General features: G+C 33.4%; 1 protein-coding gene and 1 non-coding gene across 2 annotated transcripts; both read right to left on the bottom strand.

Moving 5' to 3' along the window:
• Nucleotides 1–1,184: 1,184 nt before the first annotated feature.
• Nucleotides 1,185–1,493, bottom strand: LOC111916879 (putative ripening-related protein 7). Its single transcript, XM_023912539.1, has one exon. It carries the CDS (start codon nt 1,491–1,493, stop codon nt 1,185–1,187), a length of 309 nt encoding a protein of 102 aa, XP_023768307.1.
• A 23,137-nt stretch (nt 1,494–24,630) lies between these two features.
• LOC111916941 (uncharacterized) lies at nt 24,631–25,557 on the bottom strand. The gene is made up of 4 exons (XR_008230601.1): nt 25,441–25,557; nt 25,013–25,351; nt 24,766–24,930; nt 24,631–24,683 (listed from the first exon to the last, which is right to left on the bottom strand). It is a non-coding gene; the product is annotated as an uncharacterized LOC111916941 (transcript).
• Nucleotides 25,558–27,371: the final 1,814 nt, after the last annotated feature.

Genomic DNA, 27,371 nt, shown 5'->3' with positions numbered 1-27,371 from the left:
ATCACATTCGTGAGAATTATGGTCTAACTTCTAACAGGGACATTCAAACCATACTATATAAAGATAATGTGGCTTATATAGCCTAATTCAAGTAAGAGTTTATTAAAGGAGAAAGAACCAAACATATATCACCAAAGTTTTTTCACTCATGATCTTCAAAAAGAACGTGGTGTCAACATTAAAAAAATTCAATCAAGTAACAATTTGGCAGATTTGTTCACTAAAGCGTTTCTTACATCCAAATTTGAAAACATGGTACGAAACATTGGAATGCGACGATTTAAAGAAATCAAGTGATGTGATGATCCGGGGGAGTTAGAAACATACTGTACTCTTTTCCTTAGCTATGTTTTTCCCACTGGGTTTTCTTAGCAAAGTTTTTAACGAAGCAATTGTTCCTGATATTTATTATTAATCATGTACTTTTTTCCTTAATAAATGGTTTTTTCCCATAAGGTTTTACCTATTAAGGTTTTAACGAGACATGATACAATCATTATTCAAGGGGGAGTGTTATGAAATATTAGTTTGTGAATGACCATTGAATTCTCTATTTCTCCCATAACTCACAATCATTATTTAGTATTAGTAACAATCATTTCAATATGTTTTATAAATGTGATAATGCACCATCATAATGTGCATTTATATTATAACTCATCTTTAATCTTATTTTGAGAATATAAAAAGTAAGTCATATGTATTAGAAACTTGATGATTTCATCACAAGTATTGGAATAAAAGTTCTCTCCACTCTCATGTATTTCATTACTCTATACTTTATATTGTTATAAGCTTCATATTTTATAACACTTTGATTAATATTTACTGCAACCAACTGTATATTTGTTTACTGATAATAAGAATTAATATATGCGTGAAACTTGCAAAATGTTTATGTTTGATAAGTGATCACTTATTTGAGTTAATTATTTCATTTCATATTATTATATTTAATTTGGAAATTTCCCATATAAAGAAATGTAATTTGCCATTTCATTGTCAACGCTTGCAATTCCAATGATGCATGTTTTTAGCTTATAGCAAAGATTTTATTTGTTTCTTATTGTTGCAAATTGCAATTTACTTTATTGACTTCTACATAAAAAGCATCATGAACGACTTTCTCAACGTGAAAGACTCTTTAATTTGTTCATGGATTACTGGATTATCTTCAATCATGATCACGCATCAGACCATGTAACTTTGGTTTCACCCCATTCACCTTTAGACACTGCAAGAGCATTCCAAACCGCTACAGATGCGTCAACTATATCATTAGCACAACCCCTAGAGGTATCGCACTCGTCCACCACTGTTGCTTGTACACTTCTATCTTTGTAATATATATTGATAGATTTAAAGCACCTTTTTCCATGATTGTACCATGGAGTGGATAGTGCAACAATTGGTGTGTTGTCTGAGTGGTACTTGCCATCACATTCAGATGGCCCTCCGCCACTCCCACCCTTCTCAAAGCTGTTAATTGTCATAGTCGCATCTGTATTACCAGAGTCAGCATTGGCCCACGATGCGGTTAAGGTAAGAAGTAGGGAAAAGAGAATGGGGAAAAAAACTACGCATAGCTTCATTTTATCTTTTGCTGTTTCTGATATGTTGGTGGTATTTGGTGTGAAATAATTAGTGTTACTATAATTGTATATATAGTGATTGTGATGTTGTCTTGTAGTCGAATTAGTATAAATGTATATATAATGATTGTGGTTTTGTCTTTTAGTCCAATGGTTAAATTCTTTTGGCGTTTAGGGTATGTATATGTGTTAGGTTGAGATTACAATAACAATGTAAGTGTTTTGTGAATATTTGTTTTTACTATTAGAATGGAATCTTAATTAAACATAATAAGTAAAAAAGGTAAGTTAAAATCACGATTCCATGTGATATAGTGTAGAGTTTAAATTCTTTCATTTGTAATGTAAGAATATTTATAAAAATGTACCTTTTATGTGTTAATTTGGATTAAAAAAAATGAATATGAGCAATAAACTAGGAAAAACATTTAAGTAGCGGCATATGTTGACGTGTCTTAAATTTGTTATTAATGGTAATAAATCAAAACTGTAAGAGCTCAACCAATGAAAAGGGTTTTGGGAGGTTTGTTGTGTGATTGTTTTTTCTCATTGTTCTTTGCTTTGTTTATATTGTGATCTTGTTTTGCTTCTTTGTAACCATAGACATCATGTTTTTGTGGATGTGTTGTCGTTTTCCTTTGTCTCAAATTACTGGTGGGGAAATGAACAATTAAAGCACAAGATAAATATCATGGTACAAAAAAAGTTAAAAAAAAAAATAAAAATAAAATAAAATAAAATAAAAAAAACATCTTAATGTTACTATTCGAAAAGTGGGATTTTTATGGAAATAATCTATTGAAAATTGCCGACGGATTACCAAAGAGACAGTTACAACCAAAACAACCATATTTTGTGCATACTGACCATAAAAACTGGATTTTTTAAAATTTTATTTTTTTTAATAAATTCATATTATTGACGGAATTTCCGTCGGTAAAGGTGTCACCGATCAAAGCAGGTCAGACGCACTTCCATTGTTATTCCCATGGTAATTTTTTGACAAACCTTTACGCCACCATTCTGCCTGTAAATCTGTGGGAAATCCGTCGATAGGACTCTTCCGACGGACTTTGCTGTCATTATTAGCCCTTTTTCTAGTAGTGATATCATGACCCTAAGTCATCTAATATGTAGAATCATGTATTTTTGTTTATGTCATATATTTAAATGTTTAAATGTTTGACCGTTAACATAACTAGAAAAGTATAATTTTGCGCTTCTTGTATTTCTTCGTGCATTAGGCATACACGAGTTAAATAGTTAATACTTACATCAAAATGAAGCATGCATATGCTTAAATAGTTAATACTAACTTCAAAATGATGCATGCATAGAATTATACTGGCTATATTGAATTTAGTTTTTCTACTTGATGTAACAGTTTGGTATTGATATTCATCATTAAACCGTAGCTAGGACATAGTTTTCAAGTAATGATCTTGATCATGCAAATATTCTTGTCTTTAGCATGAGATGACATCCAGCTAAGTATTTGATAACAATGAAAAATTTTATAAGTAAAACAAAATAACATTACGTTATCACAAGTGTTGACAAGAACACTCGAGGAAGAGTATAGTTTATTTAACGTATTTTTTTCTTATGATGTGATAAAAACTATAATTCATGTTTTTGTTATATTTAATCACATCTTTCACGTATAGAAAATCACTTGAGTTGTTCTGTTTCTTGTCCAATTACATTTTTAAACCAAATCTTTGTTAGATGCAAGAAAGCCTACTCCATTTTAACTTGGAATCAAATTCCCTTGTCTTTGCTGTTGTGATTTGATGGGTTGTATGTGTCGTGTAGTTATGTTTCACAAATGAATTGTCCTTTGATAATTCTTTATATATATATATATATATATATATATATATATATATATATATATATATATATATATATATATATATATATATATATATATATATATATATATATATATATATATATATATATATATATATATATATATATATAAAACATATATATGCTATTTGCTTTTATGAAATATACTAGACGAATGTCCGCGCGTTGCACAGGAACACTCATATAGTTGAAATCTTTATAAATATATGTTTTGTTATATAACAATAACGTTGTTGTTAAATTAGATATAATAATTCATATATACTAAATTGATATAATATATTGATTATTTTGATTTATATGATAATATCTATACATCTATTATAACTTCATAATCTCAATCATTTGAATGACTTCAACCTGCGAGTTACACATGAATAAAATTAAATATAATATATGGTTTAATATTATTTATAGTTGTTGTTTTTGTTAATTAATTTTTTAAAATTTATTTTTTTAATGGTTTAATTTCTGTCATTATATATTTAAAAACATTGAACATTGTTTTTTGATTTTAAAGGTAACAATATAATCATTTGTATAAAATTATTTTTAACTATTATTATTGTAAGTTATTTTAAGATTTTTATTTGGAAACTTTTAACGATTATAAAAATATCTTTAGGAAATATTTTAGTTTAATTGATATTACAATTTAGTTTTTGTATTTATCACTACAATTTATCACTTTTAACTATTTATAAAATATTCTTCGGATTTTTAAGTGGAACTGAAATTTATATTTAAGTTGACATTTTAATGTTATATTTAAGTTAACAGTCTAAGTATTTTTATCCAAAATGTTAAAAATTTGTACCTTTAAACTGATAAAGATTTACATATTAAATCTAATAAATTAAGTATAATATGTTAAAAATTAAAGACATTACTTTATAAGTAGAATTAAATATATTATTTTAAAATTGAAATTTAGTTTATTTATGATTATACTTTAGATTTGATATTTATTTAACCTTATTAAGCAACTTATAATCATTATTAGAAAGACACTACAATTTATCACTTTTAATTATTTACATAATACTCTTAGGGTTGTTTAAGTTAAACTAAAATTTATATTTAAATTGACCCTGTAATATTATATTTAAATTAATAATTTAAGTATTTTATACAAATTGTTCTAAAATTGTATCTTTAAAATGATAATTGTTTACATCCAACAATATATTAAAACTAATAAATTAAATATAATATGTTAAAATTTAAATAAGATAACTTTATAAGTAGTTGTAAATATATTATTTTAATATTGAAATTTAGTTTATATATGATTACACTTTAGGTTTGATATTTATTTAACCTAATTAACCAAATTATAATTATTATTAGAAAGAAAAATGAAAAGTCATGGGGGTTTCAAATGAATGTGGTGAAAGGAAAAACCAATGGTAGTTTCAAATGAATGTGGTGAAAGAAATAATGTTTCTTTTATAAGTATACTAAACGAATTCCCGCGCATTGCGCAGCAAAGATTAAAAATATATTGTTAAAATATTAAAAAATATATGTTTAAAATGGTTATGTTATTGACATTAACTTTGAGATAATACTTTTACACTAATTTATATATATATATATATATATATATATATATATATATATATATATATATATATATATATATATATATATATATATATATATTCTCAATTATTTTGAACAATAATATTCATTGACATCAACCCACATTTCTCATTAATAGAATTAAATATAATTATCTATTTAGTATTATTTTTAACAATTATTATTATTGATTAATTATATTTTTACTTATGCGATCATTTTTTAATTTCAATAATGATGTTCATTTAAAATACAATTTATTTATAGCTAAATGTAATTTATAATTTGATGTTATTATCATTTAAAATTGTTATTCATTAATCTAAACCACTTATTATTAATAATAAGTTAAAGAAGACTTTTAAGAAACCTTAATATTATTATTAAAATGTGAAACATACACTAAATAATAAAATGATAAGATAGACGCTTTGCATTTCAAAAGAGACTTGCATGGATAATATGACATATCCATTTAATTTGATTTTATTATTTATATTTGTTGCTGTTTATATTTAAAACAAGTCTTATATAAACATCCAACCTAAATATTCATCTTCAAGTTTTCTTTCTTCACCACGTAAACAAACTTTTGTTATAAAGCCAAAAATGGAATAAAAGACACACTTAATTGTATGATCATGATATATTGTATTTTGATTGGCGCTTGTACAAAACATGCATGAGCATATATTATTAATTTATCATTTGTTTGGTATTGATGTAACATATGAATAAGGAAAATAAGAGTCGGGTAATTGGAATAAGATAGCTTCAAATCCAACGTATCAAACGGATTACCCGTTTACTAAAGTCTAAAACCCAAAAACTCAAACATGTTCTAATACCATACAAATGCATGAGGTTTTAGCAAATTATTATCTCATATGAATTACTATTGATTATGTGTGATTAATTATTAAAAAGGTGAAAATGTTTGAGGGTTTCAAATGCATGAGGTTTTAGCAAATTATTGTGGGGGGATTCAAATGCATGAGATTCAAGGAAAAATGCAAGTTTTATAAGTATGTAAGATAAATTAATCTATTTTATAACGTACATCACATATTTCTATATACGGTACAAGGAATCATGGCAATATGGGCCACGAATATCGCCGTTAATGCCCTGAAAAATCACCGCTAAAGCTCTTAAGAATGTTTCACGTTGATGCTCACAAATCGTTGATATTGAGGTCATCGATGATGCTAAACTTTCACCGCTAATAATGTTGCCCTTAATATTGTCGTTGGTATTGAGACGTCGCCGGTAATAATGTCCCTTGTGATTAAGACGTTCCCATTTGCTTCCTGTCGCTCCCATTGATGTGGCCACTGTTGTTTTAATAAATGTAGATAAAGTATTTATGTTAATGCAAAAATACTACTGCGAGATACAGGTAGGCCCGTCCTATAGATGTCCACGGTCCATCTTTCAGAAGTGTTTAATTTTTTTATGGAAATTATTATATTTAAAAGATAGTACAAGTAATTTTTTAAATTATTGAGTTGTTATAAAAAAAAAAAAAAACTTGATGACATTTATGTATTTTAAATGTTCATTTTTTTTCTCTCTTCCTGGGTCCAAAATGTGTTTGAAACAGCCCTGTATACAAGAAATGAACAAAAATTGCATTTTATATAAAAGTATGTATAAAATACTTCAAAATCTATGATATCTGTTTTATGTTGTTTTTTACACACAAACCGGCAATAAAACATAAAACAACTCTTCATTATATCGCCCTCATCGTTCACTTGATAATCGTTTTGGACGGACAAAGATCGAACCACTTTTTGAAATTCTTGTTCTAAACAAATTAAGAAGAATAGTATCAGCATCGTGTTAATAAGAATGGAATCAACATCTACCACATCATGCGATCCCACCCAGGTAAATCGGCCATTGATAATACATGAATCATTTTTAGGAAAGATCAGAATATCTTTGTAGGATCGAAGCGCATGATCCTAGGATCTACTGTAATATGATCATTACTATTTAATCTTTTAAAAAAGAAAGTTCTAATATGTTGTTTTGGACTAAGTACATCCAATATAAAACCTATAAAACATCTTTTGAATTTTTTATTCTTAAATAAAATATTTAAAATGTATTTTTCATGTTTTAAAGTTGGGAAATCTTTAAAAAAAATTCATATATTTTAGCTTTATTAACAAAAAACTCACTCTTGATTTTCATTTTATTTACTCATTTAGTTATTTTTCAATTTAACCTTTGAAACCGGTATATACTTGCAAAAGAACCCTTTTAGCCGATTAATACCGGTTTTAAGGGTTAAATTGCAAAAATAAATAAAACAAATAAATAAAAAATCATTGATGACTTTTTCATTAAGAAGATTAAAGTTTAAAAACTTTTCTACAGATTTTCTTTTATATATACACAAATTTTATTTACAGAAAACTTATATTTATTTATTAAAAAACTCAAGTTAAAGATATATTTTTTATTAAAAACATATAATGATAATTTATATATTATTTTTGGATTTTTTTTTATGATTCTTTTTAAAACTACAACTTACCGAAGATCCTTTCACAGTCGAACGACGTCTCATAAATTAAAGGTTTATCAAAGGTTGTTAATCCTAAATAAAGCTCCATTATACACATCATGTGGCCTAGAAATGCATTTTCTTACAAAAAAAATCAACAAAAGTTCGTTTTTGTGTTCATTAATGCCTCATATTTTTCAAAATTTCTTCATTTTTTCAGGTTTTTAACCCTTTTAGCTTGTCACCATTGCCATAAAAGCCTTCATATTTAAACATTACCACCACTACACTCTATCACCACTACAACCATTTGGCACCAACAGCACCATACTCACCACAAAACACCGATAACCCCCATCAACATTATCTCCGACCCACCTTCTACATTTTTCATCTCTCACCCACCATTATCATCATCGTCCGCCTACTGTTCTTTCTATTCACAACCAAGAAAAAGCCCAAAATGACAAAATTTTACCTAAATGTGATGCATTAATAAACAGAGACTTGGACTTAGAACATAACCACACATTTCATGTAAATATGTCACAACTAGCATTTTAGCTAGGAAATTTTGTACTCATGTAAACGTTATCTATGATAATACTTGTAACTCTAGCTTGATGTTATGCACTATGCTCAATTAATGCCAACTAACTTAATCAAGATTCACAAATAAAGTTCAAAACTCTATACAAAACATTTCAATAGTCAACTAAGGGTTGAAAACCCTAAGAATCTTGGTTCAAGTTTATGATGGACAAGGATTTTCTTATTGGGCCTAATGGACCAATAAGCATTTAATTTAACTATTTTGGGCATAGAACCCTTAAATGGGCTCTAAATGGACCCACGTTTACAAAACTTAACATATTGGGCCATGTGGACCTAAGATGGTTCATGTTATTCCTAACACATTCTCACACTGTTCCATCTCCACATCCTTCTCCTCCTCATTCCATTATTCCTATTATGATTGCTCCATGCCCTCCTCCAACCTCCTCTTCAATTCCTACTTCTAATCCATTACCCCCACCAATATTCACAGAAACAACCACCACTACCACCACTACCGAACCTCCAGTTCGTGTCAATGCATCTGATGCGGGGGCACGAACTTCAGGTGTTGATACCCCAGTTACTTCACCTCACTCTGCTGAATCTAATACCATTCTTGGGGGAGATGGTATGGATTTTGATACCTTTCATTACAGCCCCTACACTGTTCAAAGTGATGATGATAAGGATGCTCCAGTTACCAAAAGGCATCTCAAAGCCTTGAATGAGAAGCTTGATACTTTGTTCGCCTCTTCATCCCAATCCTCAACCACTGCTTACTCTGAAGCTGCGGTGAAAGCCTTAAAGGTATGCTTGACAACTTGGTTATAGAACATGCAGCTAATCTTGCCAAAGTCCACAAAGCCATTGAAGGTTCTACTTCTTCTTGTCTCCAAACAACCGAAAAAGTCGATAAACTAATCTCTGAGACGAATATGTTCATTAGCGAGATTCACACAGTGGCTGCTAAGAATGTTGCTCAAGCAAATTATGCTATTGTTAATCTGAATGCTTCACTCTGAAAAGAACGAGAGTCCTTTGAGAAGCTCTGGACTGACATCTCTAATAGTAACTCCGAGTTTCAGAAGTCTAATTCTTCAAGTCTTTGCAAATTCCAAGAAGACTTAGCAGTTGAGCGCAAAGTCATGGACGAACTTGCACTTCGTACCACTCATTTCAAAACTCAATTAGTGAAGCTTAAGCACACACAAAAGGAGATTGATGATCTCAAGTCAGAACGGGCTGGTATAAAATGTTGTGTGAGTGATGTCAACTCCTTGTTATCTAACCTTCTTGAACCCCATAATCCTATCCTGACCATCACCATCCGGAGGCACCTTGCTGATAAACTTCGTCCTGTGATTGCTTTATTAAACAAGATTGAGGGTGTTCCAAAGGTCCCTGCCCTTCCCGAACAAGGGGGATCAGTAAATAAAAGCAGGGACGAAACCAATGGTCACCAATGAACCGAAGGGTAATGAAGTTTCGGGTTCAAGTAAGCCAGACAAAGAAAAAAAGATTATTGAAGAAGAAGAAGAAGAATCAGTGGAAGATAAACTGAAACAAAAGGCCCGTGATCAAGAGCTTGATGAAATGCTCGGACTGCGAAAGAAGAAGAAGAAAGGGAGCGAAAGCAGAAAGAGGCTAATGACACACTAGAAAGCAGAAAAACTCTATTTCCTTTGTGGACATTAGATACATTGATAAAAGAAGCTATCAAATCTCCAAGTTCGTTTTGGATGGAGCCGGTCATCTCCTTTGATCTGGAGAACTCAAAACACTCACAATTCGATATGCCAATTACCAGGCGAGCTTTTGTTTTTCATTGCTTTGAGCAGATTGCCTCTGTTCCCTCTCCGGAACCAAAGGTTGATACAGACTTGATTGATTATTATCTTGCCATCTCACAACCTCAATACCTGACTTGGAGTGCATAAAAAATTACCATTGTCAAGGTATTGAAGCCAGTTACCACAAGTGACTTCGTCAATGTGAACTTTCGAGTCACTCGTGGTTCTGCAGATTCGGTCCATGATTTTTCCCTTGCTGATCTGCCGACTCTCAATCCTCATTACTGGATTGTGTTGCCGAACTACTTGTTAACTAATGAGTAGAAATACAAACCCATTATTGCTCATATCAAGCGAATGTTGTTGTCATACATACACTAAGTAGCAAAGCTTGGTCAGGAAGTTGCCAATACTTTAAGATGTAAGCCCACTGTAAAACCAATCGTCAAGGCGAGTGATTTGAATAACATGTGTATGGGACAGATTAACACCGAACATTGGACGGTGATGTTCACTAAAGGATATAATCCTCCATTGAAGTTTATGTTTCCTTTGGCTGACAAACATCTGTTCTCCATGGTTTGCATTAAGCATATTTTGGACATTATCAACTGATGTAAGTTCAATGATGATGCTGCAAAGAAGAACTTCAATGACATGCTTTGGTGGTACATCAACTTTCGTCCCACTATTATTGTTATCATACCGAAGCTGTTTAAAATGGTAAAGAAGACAACTCTTGCATTGCAGCAGTGATCTCTTGCCTCAAAGACACAAAGGGGGAGAATGTTGGGTATTGAGGATTGCGTCATTAGTCTTATTAAGTTAGTCTATTATAGTCACGATACTGGTCCTGTCCAGTCGTGTTTTGTGTATTAAGGTTAGAATATAAATGGTGCATGCATGCATCATATTGGAAACCTTTTTTTGACAATTTCTTTAAGCGTATTGTAACCCTAACGTAACCTCTACAGTAGCAGTTCTTCCTAGAGCTCTTCTGAGGTTGTATATTATTAATCATTTGACATCTGTTTGATTCATTCTTGTGTTCTTATTTAATTTACATTCTTGGTTTGCTTGTTAAGAATCTAATCGATCTCAAAGCTCTTTTAGTCTCATCAGTTTCTAGTCCTCAAAACGTTCCAAAGATAAAGGCTTTATGGACATGCATGTGCAATGCATGTCCCTAGGTCAAAATCGCCAAAAAGAGGGAAATATGCCCTAAAACCCTTGCATGCTATCCTTGCTTAACCAAAGGCCAGATCTAACTCACCTTGGGACCATTTTTCTCTGGAGATTCATAAAGTTGCAAACTTTATAAACCCCATGCATGCAATCAACAAGAAGGGTAGGAAATGAAGAGTAAACTCAGGATCTAACCATATCTATGATAAAAATCGAGTCATGGAGACTTACAGCACTCCACAAGATGGTCAAGCTCAAGGATGGGTGCTTGGTTTGCTGGATCTACTACTAGAAAAACAGCCTTTTATGACGCGCAATGCGCGTCATAAAACGCTTAGACGACGTGCAAATGTGCGTCAAGGAAGGCCCTATCATAACGAGAGACGATGCGCTTGTGCGTCGTCTAAGTGCGTCGTTTATTTACGACGCGCTCTTACGACACGCAATGCGTGTCAAGGAAGGCCCTGTCATAAAGAAGACGAAATGCATTTGCGTGTTGTAACCTTACGACGCACATTTACGACGCGCATTGCGTATCATTAAGACCCTGTCATAAAGAAAGACGACACACATTTTTGCGTTTCATAAAGTTAAATGTTTTAAAAATTATATATTTTGATAGATTTACTAATTTTAAAATTAAATAACACATTAAAAATCTCATAATACAAAATAAAATACCATAAATAACAAAGATAATTCATTTCACTAATATGTAAATACAAATAATTATTCCAATAGTAAGTAAATGTTATAAAAAAAATGAACTCAAGAGAAGCAGAATTTAAATACAATTACATTATCTAACTTACTATGTGCCAACAACTCTCTGTGTGTTTGCTTTTGCTTGAGTCTCGTTTCCTCCAAAGCTTCTAGCCATGCCAAAGTATTATATCTTAGGGTTCATGTCCAAATCAGGTAAAACATTGCTAGCTTAAATTCATCAAGTCCTTGGCATGAAGTCTTAGATAGAAGCTTAACTGCAATCTCCAATCCTTCTAGCAGACCCTAAAGATCATTATTGGCCATGTAGCAGGATCAACCTGCCAAAATTAGATAAGTTAAGAATATGCAACAAGATTAGTGTAAAGACATAAATGCCCCTACCTTGTATTCAACAGTAGCAATGTTTTCGCAAGAACTGGAATAGAAGAAGAAATGGAATATGTCACGCATTTGGTTGGCAGAAGATCCAACTACCAAATTTGATGATAACCAGCCTACTACAACGTTAATAATGGGGCTTAAATTGTGTATGCTTATATTTGTAGAAATTGGAATTGAAATAACATAAATTTATGGGGCTTACCTTTCTTTTTCTTCTCATTCCATATGTCATTTCAGCAAATAATTCTTCGAAGTTTGCTCCAGGGAAATCCTCTTGTCTCACTTCCACTCCATTTTTAATTGTGATTCACATGATGCCTCAATCCCAACTGATAGAATAGATTATACACCTGCACCAATAACAATTGTAACTGTAAACCAACCAAAACTCCATATTCTTCCTATTACCAAATACAAAACAATTTTCATTACTATAACTGACTGGGTAAATATTTTATGCTTTAATAAGAAATGGTATAATAGAAAGAGAAAAAGAAAAGGAGACACCTTGGTTAAAGACATATCTTCAGGGACAACATAGGGAGATGGGTTGACAAAGGGGGGCTAGATCTATGTACATTTTCAAATCATCTGGACTTAGATGGATATCATACATTGATACTCCTTTACTAAAAACAGGCTTCACAAAGTCGCTAAGACCGTGCTTGTAAATTGCAAATTAGACATCCATCAGATTCATATTAACTGTCTATCTATGCAGAAGACTTATAAATGAAATAATGCCCTCTCAGCTTAAAAGATTAGAATGTCCAATGAACTACTTATATATACCTACCTGATGGGTATAGATTGGCTTCTCCTATCAACTACAAGAGGGCTATGCTAAAAATCTGCTTTCGACTGCAGAAGTACCAACAAGTGGCTGCATTACAAACATTTAAAATAAACTTCTTCAGCCTGCCTGCTACTGCTAACAAATTAAATAATTGTTTAGGGTTTAAGATTTTATTTTTTATAATAATACATGCGCAAGATAAGACCTATTACCATTGTTTCTCCACTTCATGACTGATCCACAACCTAAATGTCATGTTGAGTGTGAAGTGAACTCACGTTCCTTCTTCAATGTTGAGCTTTTCATAGAGTCTAACAACAAACATGCCAACAAGGCATCCATATGCAGATCCAATCATTATACCCGGAACAAATTGGCCAACTAGAACAGCAGTACCAAATGTCACCACACCTAAACCATAGAACATAACCTGAGGAGGAGCAACACACATGCAAAACAATAACAGATTTAACACTCTCATCTTTTAATTTAGTTAGCATTGCATTTGTATATCATCAATCTTAAATTTGTAATTTGTTTTTTTGGTTACTTTTACTCATCTACTTAAAATTCAATACTTTTCATTTAAACTTCTTTTTTAAATGTTAAAACTACAAAACAAATAGAAACTATCTTTCACAATACCAAAAAGTATAACTGCAATAATTAATCAATTCTTATTACAATATGCACAAAACTACCAACCTACAATATGTCAAATATCCAAGCATCAAGTTTCATTTTAGAAGGCTTCTTTCTTTATACCAATCTATATCCTATTCCTAATTGCTATTTATTAAATATTATTTTGTTTTCACAAAATAGATGTCGAGTAAAAGTGGAGGTGAGGGATACCAGAAAGGTCAACAGGCTATGGGCGTTGTACTCGTGAATGGTTTTCGCACTGAATAGATTTTTTATAGCATCATCCTGCATCCATATAAATGGAAAATTAAAAAAAGGAAGAAGAAGAAGAAGAAATAAAGCCTAAGGGATGAGGTTAGGTAACACATGAGTAACTTATAAACATAAGAAAAGACAAATACTGACCTGGGTATTAAAGAAGATGGTTGCAAGGTCATTGTATTCATTCTCCTTGATACAAAAAACTGCAAATAAAAAGGGTAAACCCATCAGCGGAAATTAAAACAAAGCCATTAGTTTTGCACTATTTTAATTCTATGTATTATGAGAAAAAAAATTACAACAGCATCAACATGAACACCTTAACAGTCTTTTTGTGCTTAAACTCATAATACACTTCACCAACATAATTTCACAGAAACTAAAAATAAATTTGCACTAGTTTGAGTTAGTTTATACTCATCAATTTAATTCTAATTGTAACTTGTAAGCAAAATAAAAGAAAAAACTTACTTTTGATATGAGGAGAACAAGCATGATAAGAGGTAAGAGCTTTAAATTATTTGAAATTTCAACCATAATAACAAAAAGTGAGGTTGTCATTCTCATTGAACCTCCTAGAAACGAGGCAGCTCCAAGCAAAGCATATATGTCAGGTGTCAATTATAAATTATCAACTAGAAATAAATATAAATATATATAATACCAAAACTATATAATCAACCATGGGCAAATATAATTCTAATTAATATCAACAACTCACTACTTTCACATTTTTATTCTCTACCAAGGTAGTTAGTTACAGTGAAATGAATGATTCCTTTCCTTTGACTTAGAAAAATATATATAACAGCTACACTTTGTAATGGATATTATCAACTATAGCATCTTATGCAAAAACTTATCCACAAGTTAAATGCATGAAACAACAACGCTGCGTTTTTAATTCATTTAGTTGTGTATTATAACATAACATCATACTTTCAATTCTTTTCTTATGAAGGCAATGTGATTGAAAAATACATGTAATCATAGCATTGTTTTTTATTAGGGCATCATATATTGAAGTCCTCAACCACACACAGGGACTCTCATTTATTCTGCCTTCTTGGGTAACACAAAAAGTTACAATTTTTTCCTTAATACATGATGCGTCTTCAGTCTTCACACATACCAAAGTGATAGAGATTTTAGTTAGAACAGAATCCCACAGTTGTAAATGCAATAAGATAATGAAATGCAGTCCAGGCAGGCATCATAGAGACCTTACACTAGTTGACTGGAGCTCCATAAAACCTGATTCATCATTGCCCTGCACATAAAAAGTTGTAATTTCTCATATAACAAACTCAGTGGCATGACAAATATACTACGTATACAAAACTTGGATTGAGATACCTCAAATATCAAGTCCTTTCTAGTGATCATGCCAATCACACAAGAAGCACGTGGAACTACAAATATATGCCTCAATCCTAATTGACGGAATAGATTATACACATGCACCAATAACAACTAACAATCACATCACATGTAAACCAACCAAAACTCCATATTCATCCAATTACCAAATACAAAACAATTTTCATTGCTATAACTGGGTAAATATTTGATGCCTTAACAAGAAATGGTATAATGATATATAATAGAAAGAGAAAAAGGAGATATGCATGCATACCTTGGTTAAAGAAATATCTTCAGGGACAACATAAGGAGATGGGTTGACAAAGGGGGCTAGATCTATGTACATTTCCAAATCATTTGGACTTAGATGGATATCAGATATTGATAGTCCTTTATTAGAGATAGGCTTCACAAAGTCACTAAGACTATGCCTGCAAATCAGATATCTATCATATTCATATTAACTGTCTATCTATGCAAAATATTTATAAATGAAATGCCCTCTCAGCCTAAAAGATTAGAAGGTCCAATGAAGTACCTGATGGGTAGAGATTGAACCTCCTAGAAACGAGGCAGCTCCAAGTAAAGCATATATATCAGGTGTCAGTCAATTCAAACATCATAAATTATCAACTGGAAATAAATAAATAAATAAATAAATAAATATATATATATATATATATATATATATATATATATATATATATATATATAAACTATAAAGAAAAGATAAAAGATGTGTGTGAAGTGAAGTGAACTCACGTTCCTTCTTCAATGTTGAGCATTTCATAGAGTCTAACAACAAACATGCCAATTTTACCAATTTAAGTATATTGAAGCTATAAGGCTTTAAATTTCCCAATTGTAAGATTTTTGTTTGACTTCTAGGACTCCGAGGGCTTGGAGCTACTAATGTAGATGTAACTTTACCTGTTGAAGTTTAAAAACATCAAAAAAAACACCCTTTTTTTAATCAAAAAACAATATTACCCTCTGTATACACACACACACACCTTGAAGAATAATGTCCTTCGTCATCATAAGCATGTTGTTCCCTTTGTCTATCAGAGCTTCTACTTCTTTTGCCATAGTTTTCAGCATCAAAGCTTCTTCTACCTCTGTTGTATGCATCATCTTCAGCAGTACAAAGTGCAAATCTTCTATGTCGTATGTGATGAAAAGGAAGATTTCTGTAAATTATGGGAGTTTTATAACAAAGGATCAAAAATCTGAATTTTAAAGCATCGATGGTAGTGGTTGTGGTGGTGAGAAAGGATTGTAGAGGATGTGAAAGTAACAAAATGGTAAATTGCCAAAGTAACCCTACATGAACTTTGGAAATGATGGGTAACAGAGTATATATTTACCTCTATAAGAACAGGGAACTGAAAATTTCTAGCATAAAGAGTCCCAGTCTGCAGTAAATTACCAAAATAACCCTACTTGAACTTTGGATTGTGGAGGCTATGAGGTCAGAAAGAGTTCCAGCCTGCAGAAAATTTAATTTAAATATATTATATACATTATTTAATTATGATTAAGTCACAAAAATAAACATAAGTTGGGATTCTATAACAGATAAACTACAAAATGTTTCTATCATTTTAGCTTTATTATTCTTATTTGAAGACCAAGCAAATAGCACAATGTGTTGATATGTGTTTTTCCTATTAGCAATAAATGCAACCTCACTGCATATGACACAAAAAGAACATAGAATCAGCAATAAATAACATATATTTCTAAAAACAAGAGTATATATGTAACTGGATGTACCTTCTTTGAGTGAGAGCCTGGAACAGAACCTTGATTGATGTAAAGTGTTGCACACAAAGCTGGTGTAAATTTTAGAAACCAGTTGTCATCAAAATCAACTAATTTCTTGAATTTGATCGGACACTGAAAAGTTATAATCTAATGCCAATTTCCAAAAATTCAAACAAATTTGCAATCAAAGTAGAGGGAAGTGAAGAAAAGTATAACGAACCAGAACAGTGTGAGACTAAATACTCAGAACCCACCCAGTTTCTAATGATAAACTAAAGATAGAATTGGGGGTGACATTTTTCGCCAATCTTTCTTAGAACTCATGGACCTTCAATTTGAATCCTGCTACTCAAAATCGTATATTACAATGATGAGTTATGATTCTAAAAATGAGATATATTGAAAACCCTAAATACCTTCTTTTGGGTGACGAAAGTGGGCTGAGTGAGCATGGTGAACTGGCTAGCAGTGTATGCATCACAGCTCTTCTTCTGCAATATTTCTTCTCTCTAATTCTTATGAATATCTACCGCATCTTCTACCCCTTCCCGGCGAACCTCTGTGTTAGTGTTAGGTCTCGACCACATCGATAAACAGGGAAAACCCTAGGAAGAGCAACAATAAAAAAGAATATGATTTCTCACGTGATATCACTATCAAGAATTGATGAAAGAGGGTAGTCCACACTGTATTACCAACAAGCTTGACGCCAACACCGGAAAGCTGGAGAAAACTTTCATCTGCAATTTGTTCTTGAACCGCTACCAATTCCTTCATTTTTTTGAATTAAAGTTGTTAGGTGAGCGTTGTGGGGCAAGAAGAGGCGGTGAAGGTTGGTGAGAGGTTGAGATGAATAAGGGGAGATATGAGAGAATTGATGGAACTGATGGCAACGAAGGTAGAGGGGAAGCCCATGAGCGGTTGTAGTAGGTGGAGTAAGGTAGACTGGAAGTGGAGTAGGGATGCAATCGTCGGTGTTGAGGAGTCATAGTGGCCGGTGATGAGATTTGATCCCGACGTCCCCAATGAGATGACACGAGACAGAGCTTGCCGACGAGGTGAGGAAAGTATAATCAGGTCTTCGATTGCAAAGCACTGTGGAAGGGGTGGTATTAAGTTATCTGTGAAAAAAGCCCTAGCTTGCTAGAAAAAAATAATGGACGCGCCTTTTCTAAAAAAATTATAAAGCGACACCTCGGTATGACACACATGTTTGTTAGGTGCCCTCCGTGTTTTCTTTTTTTGTTTTTTTTTACACTTATTTTAGGGCATGTAAAAATGCGCGTTCTAAATCCTTTAAATTTTGTGAGAGCTGACATTATTTTTAGGACTCACACTTTTACGTATCGTAAATCCGTGCGTGTCATGGTTTGCGCGTCGTAAAAGGTTGTTTTTCTAGTAGTGATCTTCTCACTATCTCCTTCTTCTTAAGCTTCAAAGGTCACTCTAGCTCACAAATGGAAAAGAATGGGGATTAGGGTTAGCATAGACTTTCTTAGGGCTTGGAGGCTGATGGGAGGTCAGCCTCAAGGCTCTTAAGGAGATTATATAGGGTGCAAACCCTAAAATTAGGGTTTTATCATTACAGCGCCAACTCGTCGAGTTGACCTTCCAGCTGTCGAGTAGGATGTAGATTCTACGTCCTTGGAAATGCCCTTTACTCGACGAGTTGGACTCCCAACTTGCCGAGTCCACACACTAAACCCTAGCTCTTAAATAAATTAAGTAATACCTAGAACATGTGTTACAAGCCACCATGGTCGTCAACCATGGTGGTTTTCCAAGCTTTCCGACCACGAGAACACACACATGCGACTCCACGGATTACTGCGACACCTTCACGTGAACGTACCCATTGCTGCTCCCTCCTCTTGGTGGTGAATCTCGACCGAATAATCGGAATGTAGGTATAACTAACGATGGTGGTGGCAGCTAGCTATTGTGCGACGAGCTCCGAAGCGGGCGGCGGGCGGAACGATACTGACAACAGCCAAATGCGTCTGTGAAGGGCGACAGAAAAAGAGAAGAAGAAGAAGAAGAAGAAGAAGACGAATGACGACGGAGAGGTGTATGTTGGCTCACAGCATTGTCGGTAGTCCTCATTGCCACTGACAGCAAGGCACGACGGGTGGTGTTTCAGCGACAAGGAGGGCAGTGCCGAATATGGTTGAAGTAAGGGTGGTGGCTGCTTGATATGAGAGTAGGGTTAGGGTTAGCTGCATCGTCCATTCTATGAGAGGTGTAGGGAACCTAGTTTAATCCTGCATGCATTTGAAACTTAGGCTCTATTATCCAATTATGGTCCGTCCCCATCAATTCTTTTTCAAAACAACTCCACAATTTACCCTTTTAACCCCCACCTCTAAGAATGCTTTCATAATAAGTCCTAATAATTACCATGCAGACCCTGTCTTCAAAAATCCTTTCAAATAAAACCCATAATTTACTACACAACCCTCAACATTTAAAATCCTTTACAAATAAATCTAGAAATTACATTTTAATCCCCAAACTCTCAAGTATAACTTTTAATTCCTATAACCAACACCTTGCTAAATTATTTCGCATTCAGGGCTACTATTCATACTAATTTTAGACAACACTGCATTTTTGGTCCCTGTGGTTATCCAAAAATTATGGATAAGGTCCAAAATGTTTTCAAGTTGCATGGTTGGTCCAAAACATGAAACTTCTTGTGGTTTTGATCCCAAGAATTAACTCCCGTCTATTTCCTTCCGTTTAGTTTAACATGTGCCCTCCATGTGAGGGTAATTTCGTCTTTTCATCTATTGGTCCCTGTGGTTTGAAAACTCCTTTAAGACCGAACCCACAATGTCTCTCTTTTCTTTCATCTTCACTCAGACAACGTATCTTTCTCTCTTACTCTTTCTCAGTTGATTGATTTCTATAATCACTCACAATGGTGCAACAACTGTGTTTTTGTGGAAGAGATGTAGTTGTGCAAACCTCCTTGTAACGACCCAAATTTTTAAAGAAAATTTTCACTTTTAATTAAATAAACATAATTGCATAAACCATGAAATCCCAAAATAATTGTTTTCAAATCAACGATTCATTACAACTTATTCAAATCATCAGAGTGTCCCCAAACCCTAACAGTCAGAGAGAGATAAAGTCCATGTCGCGCCATCACGCCTTGCCCTCACTACTAGAAAAACAGCCTTTTACGACGCTCATTGCGCGTCGTAAAAGGCTCAGACGACGCGCAAATGCGCGTCAAGGAAGACCATGTCATAAAGAGAGACGACGCGCATTTATGACGCTCATTTACGACGCGCAATTACGACGCACGTTTACGACACGCAATGCGTATCAAGGAAGGCCCTGTCATAAAGGAAGACGACATGCATTCGCGTGTCGTAATCATACGACGCGTGTGTTAATGACACGCAATGCGCATCAAGAAAGCCCCTGTCAAGAAAGGCCATGTCATAAATAAAGATGACACACATTTTTGCGTATCATAATTTTAAATGTTTAAAAAAAATATTATTTATAGATTTACTAATTTTTCATATTAAATAACACATTAAAAATCTCATAATACAAAATAAAATACCATAAATAACAAAGATAATTCATTTCACTAATATGTCAAATACAAATAATTATTCCAATAGTGAGTAAATGTTATAAAAAAAATGAACTCATTTATATACAATTGCATTATCTAGCTTACTATGTGCCAACAACTTCTATCTTTTTCCTTCTCTGCATAAGGGGATCTAATTGTACATTGTTACTAGAGGTTTTCACTAACTATATAGCCTAATACTAGATTGCGTATCAAGGGACAGCTTCTGCAAAGTAATGTTATACAAACTAAAAAGATATACACAAAGATGATAAACATCAAATTCCAACTAAGTAAAGTTGCATCTTGCCTTTCATAATTCTTGAAGACTAATGAACCCCTGCTTCAATAATTCTTGTGACCTGATCAAATAAAAGTCAAAAAAATAATATGCTAATATAATTAATAGAAGAATCAAACAAGGAATGTTAGTTGCAAATAGTTGGGCCAAATGTGAGTGGTCAAATGAGGGAAAGGTGAACATCTGAAAAGGGTCCTAACGGTTTGAACAGCTAATACCTATACAGACGACTTGTCGTCGGTATAGGTGTTTTTTTTGTTTTTTTGTTTTTTACTATTTACATATTTTTTATATTTACCAAACCCGTTTTTTAGACATGGAATCATTTGAGCTGCTCTCTGCATCTCCTGTTTGGTTCTACTTGGATCTTGACTTTCTAACTTTTCTGAACAAGTAAAGAGACATATATTACAAAAAGACCAAAATACCCTCGATTCCATATACACTCAAAAAACATGGAGGATTCATGTTATACCTTCAACTGCACCCAAATTGTTGATTTTAGAGGATATGGACTCACGCATGGATGCATTGGTTCATTCCATTCCATCCAACAAAACAAAACCTAAGTATAAACACAAGGAATCATACATCTGCAAGTTTGTGCCCACTCTTTAAAAGTTTCCACCTTTCCTTATCCAAACATAGCACTTTAATATCTCTATCATCATATAACAAAATTAGTTAAAAAAAAACAAGGTCAGCAGGCAAAACAAGTCAAAAGTTGACAAAGTGTATTTAAATGCATACAACCTCCTAAATAGTTATTATTAATAAAATTAGATAGTTATTTTGATCATATGTAGTCATGTCTAATTTTCAAAAATTTTAAAAAGGAACAGTAGATTACACCTGAAGTGGATTGAAGTGGCAGCAAGATTTCTACAGGTAGGCTTCAACGGTGGTCTGCCGGTGGTGGCTGGTGGTCACTAAAAAACAACACATCAGTAAAAAACCAAATCAAAGCATCCTTACCTGTTCTATGGGCAGTGACCACCGGATTTTGGGGGTGTCCAACGGTGGTCCTCCGATGGTAGCTTGTGGTTACCCGGGATATACTGGAACACAACAACAAACTTCAACATGTTTTTTGTATTCAAAGATCTTGACCCGTGAAGAAGGAGCTATAAAACCAGTACGAAACTGAAAGATGATATGAACGATGTTGAAGACCTCAACTTCTTGTCCTGATCAAGGCACTTCTTCTTGTTTATAACTATTGGAATATAAAAGAATAATGGATCCACAGAAACAACAATCACACATGACAACACGAATATTTTGATCCACAGAAACAACAACCACTGCCACGTGTCATTTTCATTTTACTTTTTGGGAGTTTTGTTTCTCCTGGTTTCCACTGTTTGGCTCTAGTGTGAGAAGTTGGAAATTGATCTTTTTGCTTTTTAGTGCCCTTTTGTCCCACTTTGGCCTTCCCAACAACAGCCACAAGTTCCTTAAACAAAATTTAGAAGGTGGAACATGAAACTAAGGTTTTGAAAACCGGACCGGGCATCAAACCGGTCATCTTACCGGTTTTTCGATGGTTCAACTGGTCCGACTGGTCAAAAAAACCGGAAAAACCGGATATATATATATATATATATATATATATATATATATGTATATATATATATATATATATATATGTATATATATATATATATATATATATATATATATATATTAAAATGAACTATTATTAACTATTATCCTAAACAATTAAGATGACGATTTGAATATTGTTGATAATTATATTTCAAATATATATTCTTGCGTATTTTTTAACATGTAGCTTCTTGGTTAAATGGTTAAGTTGTTAAGGATATTTGAAAGAAATCGAAGTCCCTGTTTCGAAACTTGTCTCCACATGTTGCTATTTTAATTTGCCAGCAATTTCTTCTATCCCACATCGGTCACTTGATAAAACCTACAACCATTTAATCTTCTATAAAAGGATTGCCAATTTCCTTTTACCTCTAAACTAGGAGTTGTCCCATATTGGTAGGGAAAAGAAACACCCGCTGGTCTGATCCTCCATATAATGATAATGATTGGACAAGTGACCAACATTTAAAGAAAAACCAGTTACTTAGCAGGTTGGACCGGTCCGGTTTAACCCGGTTTTCAACGAACCGTCTGGTTTAATATCGGTTCAGAAACAAACGGTTTTCGGGCCTGAAAAACGGGTGACCTTACCGGTTTCCGGTTGAACCGGCCGGTCCGGTCCGGTTTTCAAAACCATGATGAAAGTGAACGCGAGTGATTAATTAAATCACACCATCAAAGAAGATACCATTTGAAGAAGTTGAGAAGCTCTTTCTTTTAATTGGGGAGCTCAAGGTAGGAAAGTTTCATGGTGTTGAAGTTCCACAGGAGCAATCTTCTACAAAAGGAAAAAGAGAGGGACCTTGAGAAGTGAAGGAAGGAGAAGCTTCATCCTCTAAGCAGTAAGTTGAGACATCATAGCACGAGCAGCACATTCAGCAGCCTCCCAGACAGCAACAACTTGATCAGAGAACGAAAATAAAAGCAATGGTAACAAGTAGATCACATACCTGTAACAGAGAGACAGTGTTATTTATCACACATAGAATAGAAATACATAAATAAATAAATAAACAAAAACTGATTAATGGGAACATCTTATGGTTCGAAAAATTTCCCAAGCTTTTCACAAAGGCACCCAAATGCCAGCAAAGATCCTTCACGACATTTGGCAGAATTCCTATGTGCAAGTCCTTCACGAAGAACAATAGCAACTCCATATTTTTTCAAGCTAGATATTCCAAATCCTTTGATGACTCCAGCAAGTCCAAAAGCTGCACCACGACGTTCTCTGTATTTCTCACTCTTCATAAGCTGATCTAACAGCCTAGTAACAAGTGACAATGCATCTTCCTAATGCCAAAAATAAAAATAGCAAAAGATTCAATTCAAAATGTTTCAGATGTACACTATTGTTGGAAACACTAATACATACTTGCTTCGATTTCATTAATGGAGACAGGCAGCTTGAGATTGCCCTCTATACAGCTTCTGATGGGCTGTTAATCACCTCCAGCAACTTCTCTACAACAGCATGGACCTTAGGATCATCCTGTTCAAGAAGAAAACGTTAAAAGTAAATCAAAAAGTAAAAAGAGAGACCTTTAAAATTTAAATTTACTTCTAAGTGATTGACAAAATCAAACCTTAGACAAATGTTTTGCTAATGCTCCAGTAAATATCACCACGCCCTCACGTACCAAATCGTATTTCTCTTCATCCGAGGCCTAAGAAACATTATATATTAACTTTAGGAGTTTCATACTTAATCTCAAGTGAAAATTTTGACTTACAGCATATACTGACCTTTTTGTTCAAGTAATTTTCAAATATAGGAAATAAAAGTGAGACGTTATCTTTTCCATGTTTGTCAATGATCATGATACCAACATTAATCATCCTTCCTCGAACATCAACATTGGTATCAGCCTGCAGTTGAAATCATCAAAAGTTTGAAAGCTACATTTGTATAATATCTAATCTAACTATCAAAAACTTTGAACAAAAAAATTAAAACTTTACCAAGGCTCGAGATATCAAGAAAGTCATAACAACCGGAAGGTCTTTGGTTCTAAGTACATCAGCTGCAGCATGTAAAGCCATTGCAATCACTTGTCTCCCAAACCAACCAGAATCAATCATATCGTCACCAACACCACTATCACGGATATAAAGAGAGAATAAAGTCGCAAGAGATTCCTGCACAAACATCAATCTGTATGAGAACATATATAACATATTTAAATGAATCAGATAAGATTTGGTAGAAAATAGTAATCACCTGTAAAGTATCTGGGTACTCATCTAATACAGCAACTAATGCATCAGAAGCAACCACACGAACATTATAATTCACATGAGAAACAGCTCTAAAGAGTCCAGAATAATCGGTCCCAAATTCACAGTCATAACGATCCCATAAATCCTCAGCCACTTCAGCCACCGACTGCATTACATATAATGTGGTAAAGACTTGATATAAACTAATTTCCATCTAATACATGATTAAAAAAAATTGAATCTTCTACCTTTTCGGGATCATGTAAGGCGATCCAAATGCTGGTTGCAATTTCTACATCTTGAGGAACAGAACGGCTGGATATAGCTGGAATGCATTTTGCAGCATTTAAACAAGCTAGTCTAACATGAAGGTCTTTCACATAAACACCAGATAAAGCCTGAGGGTAGAAATGTCAAGAAAAGTTAGGCTTGTAAGGGAATCAAGAAAATATGATTACATTGCTAATAATTAAAATGCTACATACAGGTGCTACTTCTTCAGATTGCAAACCAAGACACAACTCATTTAATGCTGGTCCAACAGACCCTTGATAGGAGGGTATAGCCCCAAGCACGTGATATAGAACCTGCCAAGTAGCACACAGTATCCATATGTTAAGCAAAATAGAATCGAAAAAGAAAAAAGAAATAATTTGTAGATAATTAGAAACTTAACTGAAAGCATTTTAAGTCTGGGGAGGGGTAATATTGGGTCCATATGTAGGAAAAGTATCCGAAGTACATCACCATGAAGCCGTGTCTTCTTAGGAGATGACAGTATTCTCTCCATTATCTATTGAACACAAGTAAAAGAAACATTAGTCTTTCTCAAAATCTTATATTGATTAGTGTTCTAGTAGCTATACCTGTCGAGTGCAGCATGCTCCACTCTTCCATTATAAAGATGATGCGTAATACTCATATAATTGATTGTCACCAATAGCCCCTGAGTTGAGTCTTTTGAAAAACCTGTCAAATAAAAACTCAATCTCAATAATAGATGATACTTTGAAAACTAATTTGAATAAAAAGTTATAACGTGAGATGCAATCAACACATTAAAAAGAAATCAATAGAGAAGAGTAGTAGGTAGGAAGTGTTGAGCTGGGGGAAAGGTTTAAAACCGGCACAACAATTCACCTTCACAGTCTCCACCATGTGGATTCATTGTCATCAGGTTTGAGGTGTTAACATACTTGTTAGAATATCTTGTTGACTCATGACTCTAGTGATGAATACTTTGAAAACGTGATTACTAACATGATTTGAACATGTTACAACAACAATTTTATCATGATAACTTCTTCTTGTAAATCGTATTCAAAATGGTGTAGAGAATAGATGAACTAACATCATTAGATTAATTTTTTTTTTTCAAAAGAGAGAGCTCATAATAGAAAGAAGTGAAATTAGGGTTCAAGCCCTATACCTCGATTCCAGATTAGCATTTATTTAAACAAACCAAAAATAATAGAGTTGTAATTTGGAGTTCAAGTTTACCTTTTTAGCAACATACGAGGCAATATCCCCCATTTTGCTTTCAACCCATGAGGAAAGAATGAAGAAAGAATAGATCCTTAAGGAGTAAGGAAACGATTAAATTGAAGCTCATCTGCATACAAAATGCAAAACTAATCAAAATAAATGAAGATGTTTGGAGCGGTGAGCAATCAAAAGAAGTGGCTATAACTGCAAGAAAAAAGAAAAATACGCATGAACTTTATCAAAATATACCTACCGAATAATCCTACAAAAATAACAAACATGTGAAATTATAATCTTAAATACAGACTAACCATGGAGTCGGCGTGAAGCGGAAGTCAAGAGGGTGAGTCGACCACAATGAAGGGGAGATGGCGTTTAATGGGAATCCAAGTGTAGCAAGCAGCTTCGGGGGAAATGTCGCACCAAGAAGAATCTACTACGCAAATGAAATGAACTCCTTTAGTATTGAAGTCTCTAGCCTTATCTTGATGTCAGGATAACCGGAAGCAAGCAGGCAACTATCATACCACATTACGGAGGCGTGCAGAGGTGGAATTGATTTTCCGAAGAAGATGCGGATGGATTTTCAAAAGCTTATGTGCAAAACCAAAACAATAATTGCAGTTTTTTTAATAAAGAATAGAGAGAGACATACCTGTGATTGGTAAAGAGAAATAGCAATCCAAAATTAGGTTATGAATCACAGAGAAGATTGAAAAGCGTGCGGTCATGAGAATCTCACCAGTCAGTACCCAGTCGACGATATGTGTTAACTTGATTTAGGGCTTTTGCTCTTTGCAGTTGGATGGAGTAATTAAACCGGTACCTAATCAACAATAGGTCAGTATTACCTGATTTTGGGAGAGTCATCTGCAATGTGTCAATTAAAGAGGGCCTAACAGTGGCAAGCAACATCGGAAGAAACAACAGGAAGAGGAAAATGCGAGAGAGGGAAGGCGAGTTTTTAAGAAAAAAAAATTATAGAACGAGTTATGAGTTGTTGAGGTGTATAGCAGAGATGGTATAGTGATTAGGGTTTGCAGATTGAAGGGAAAGAAGAGAACAAAGGGGATCTTGAAGCGGGTATTAAAAAATTTAAGAATTTTGAGGGGATTTCATTTC

The sequence above is a fragment of the Lactuca sativa genome, chromosome 3, assembly GCF_002870075.4.
Source record: "Lactuca sativa cultivar Salinas chromosome 3, Lsat_Salinas_v11, whole genome shotgun sequence".
NCBI classification, from domain to species: domain Eukaryota; kingdom Viridiplantae; phylum Streptophyta; class Magnoliopsida; order Asterales; family Asteraceae; genus Lactuca; species Lactuca sativa.
This window is presented reverse-complemented; position numbering and strand designations above follow the sequence as displayed.

Bases quoted from the DNA above. Each gene is read 5' to 3' on its own strand.
- LOC111916879 (XM_023912539.1), bottom strand. From the start codon at position 1,493: ATGACAATTAACAGCTTTGAGAAGGGTGGGAGTGGCGGAGGGCCATCT.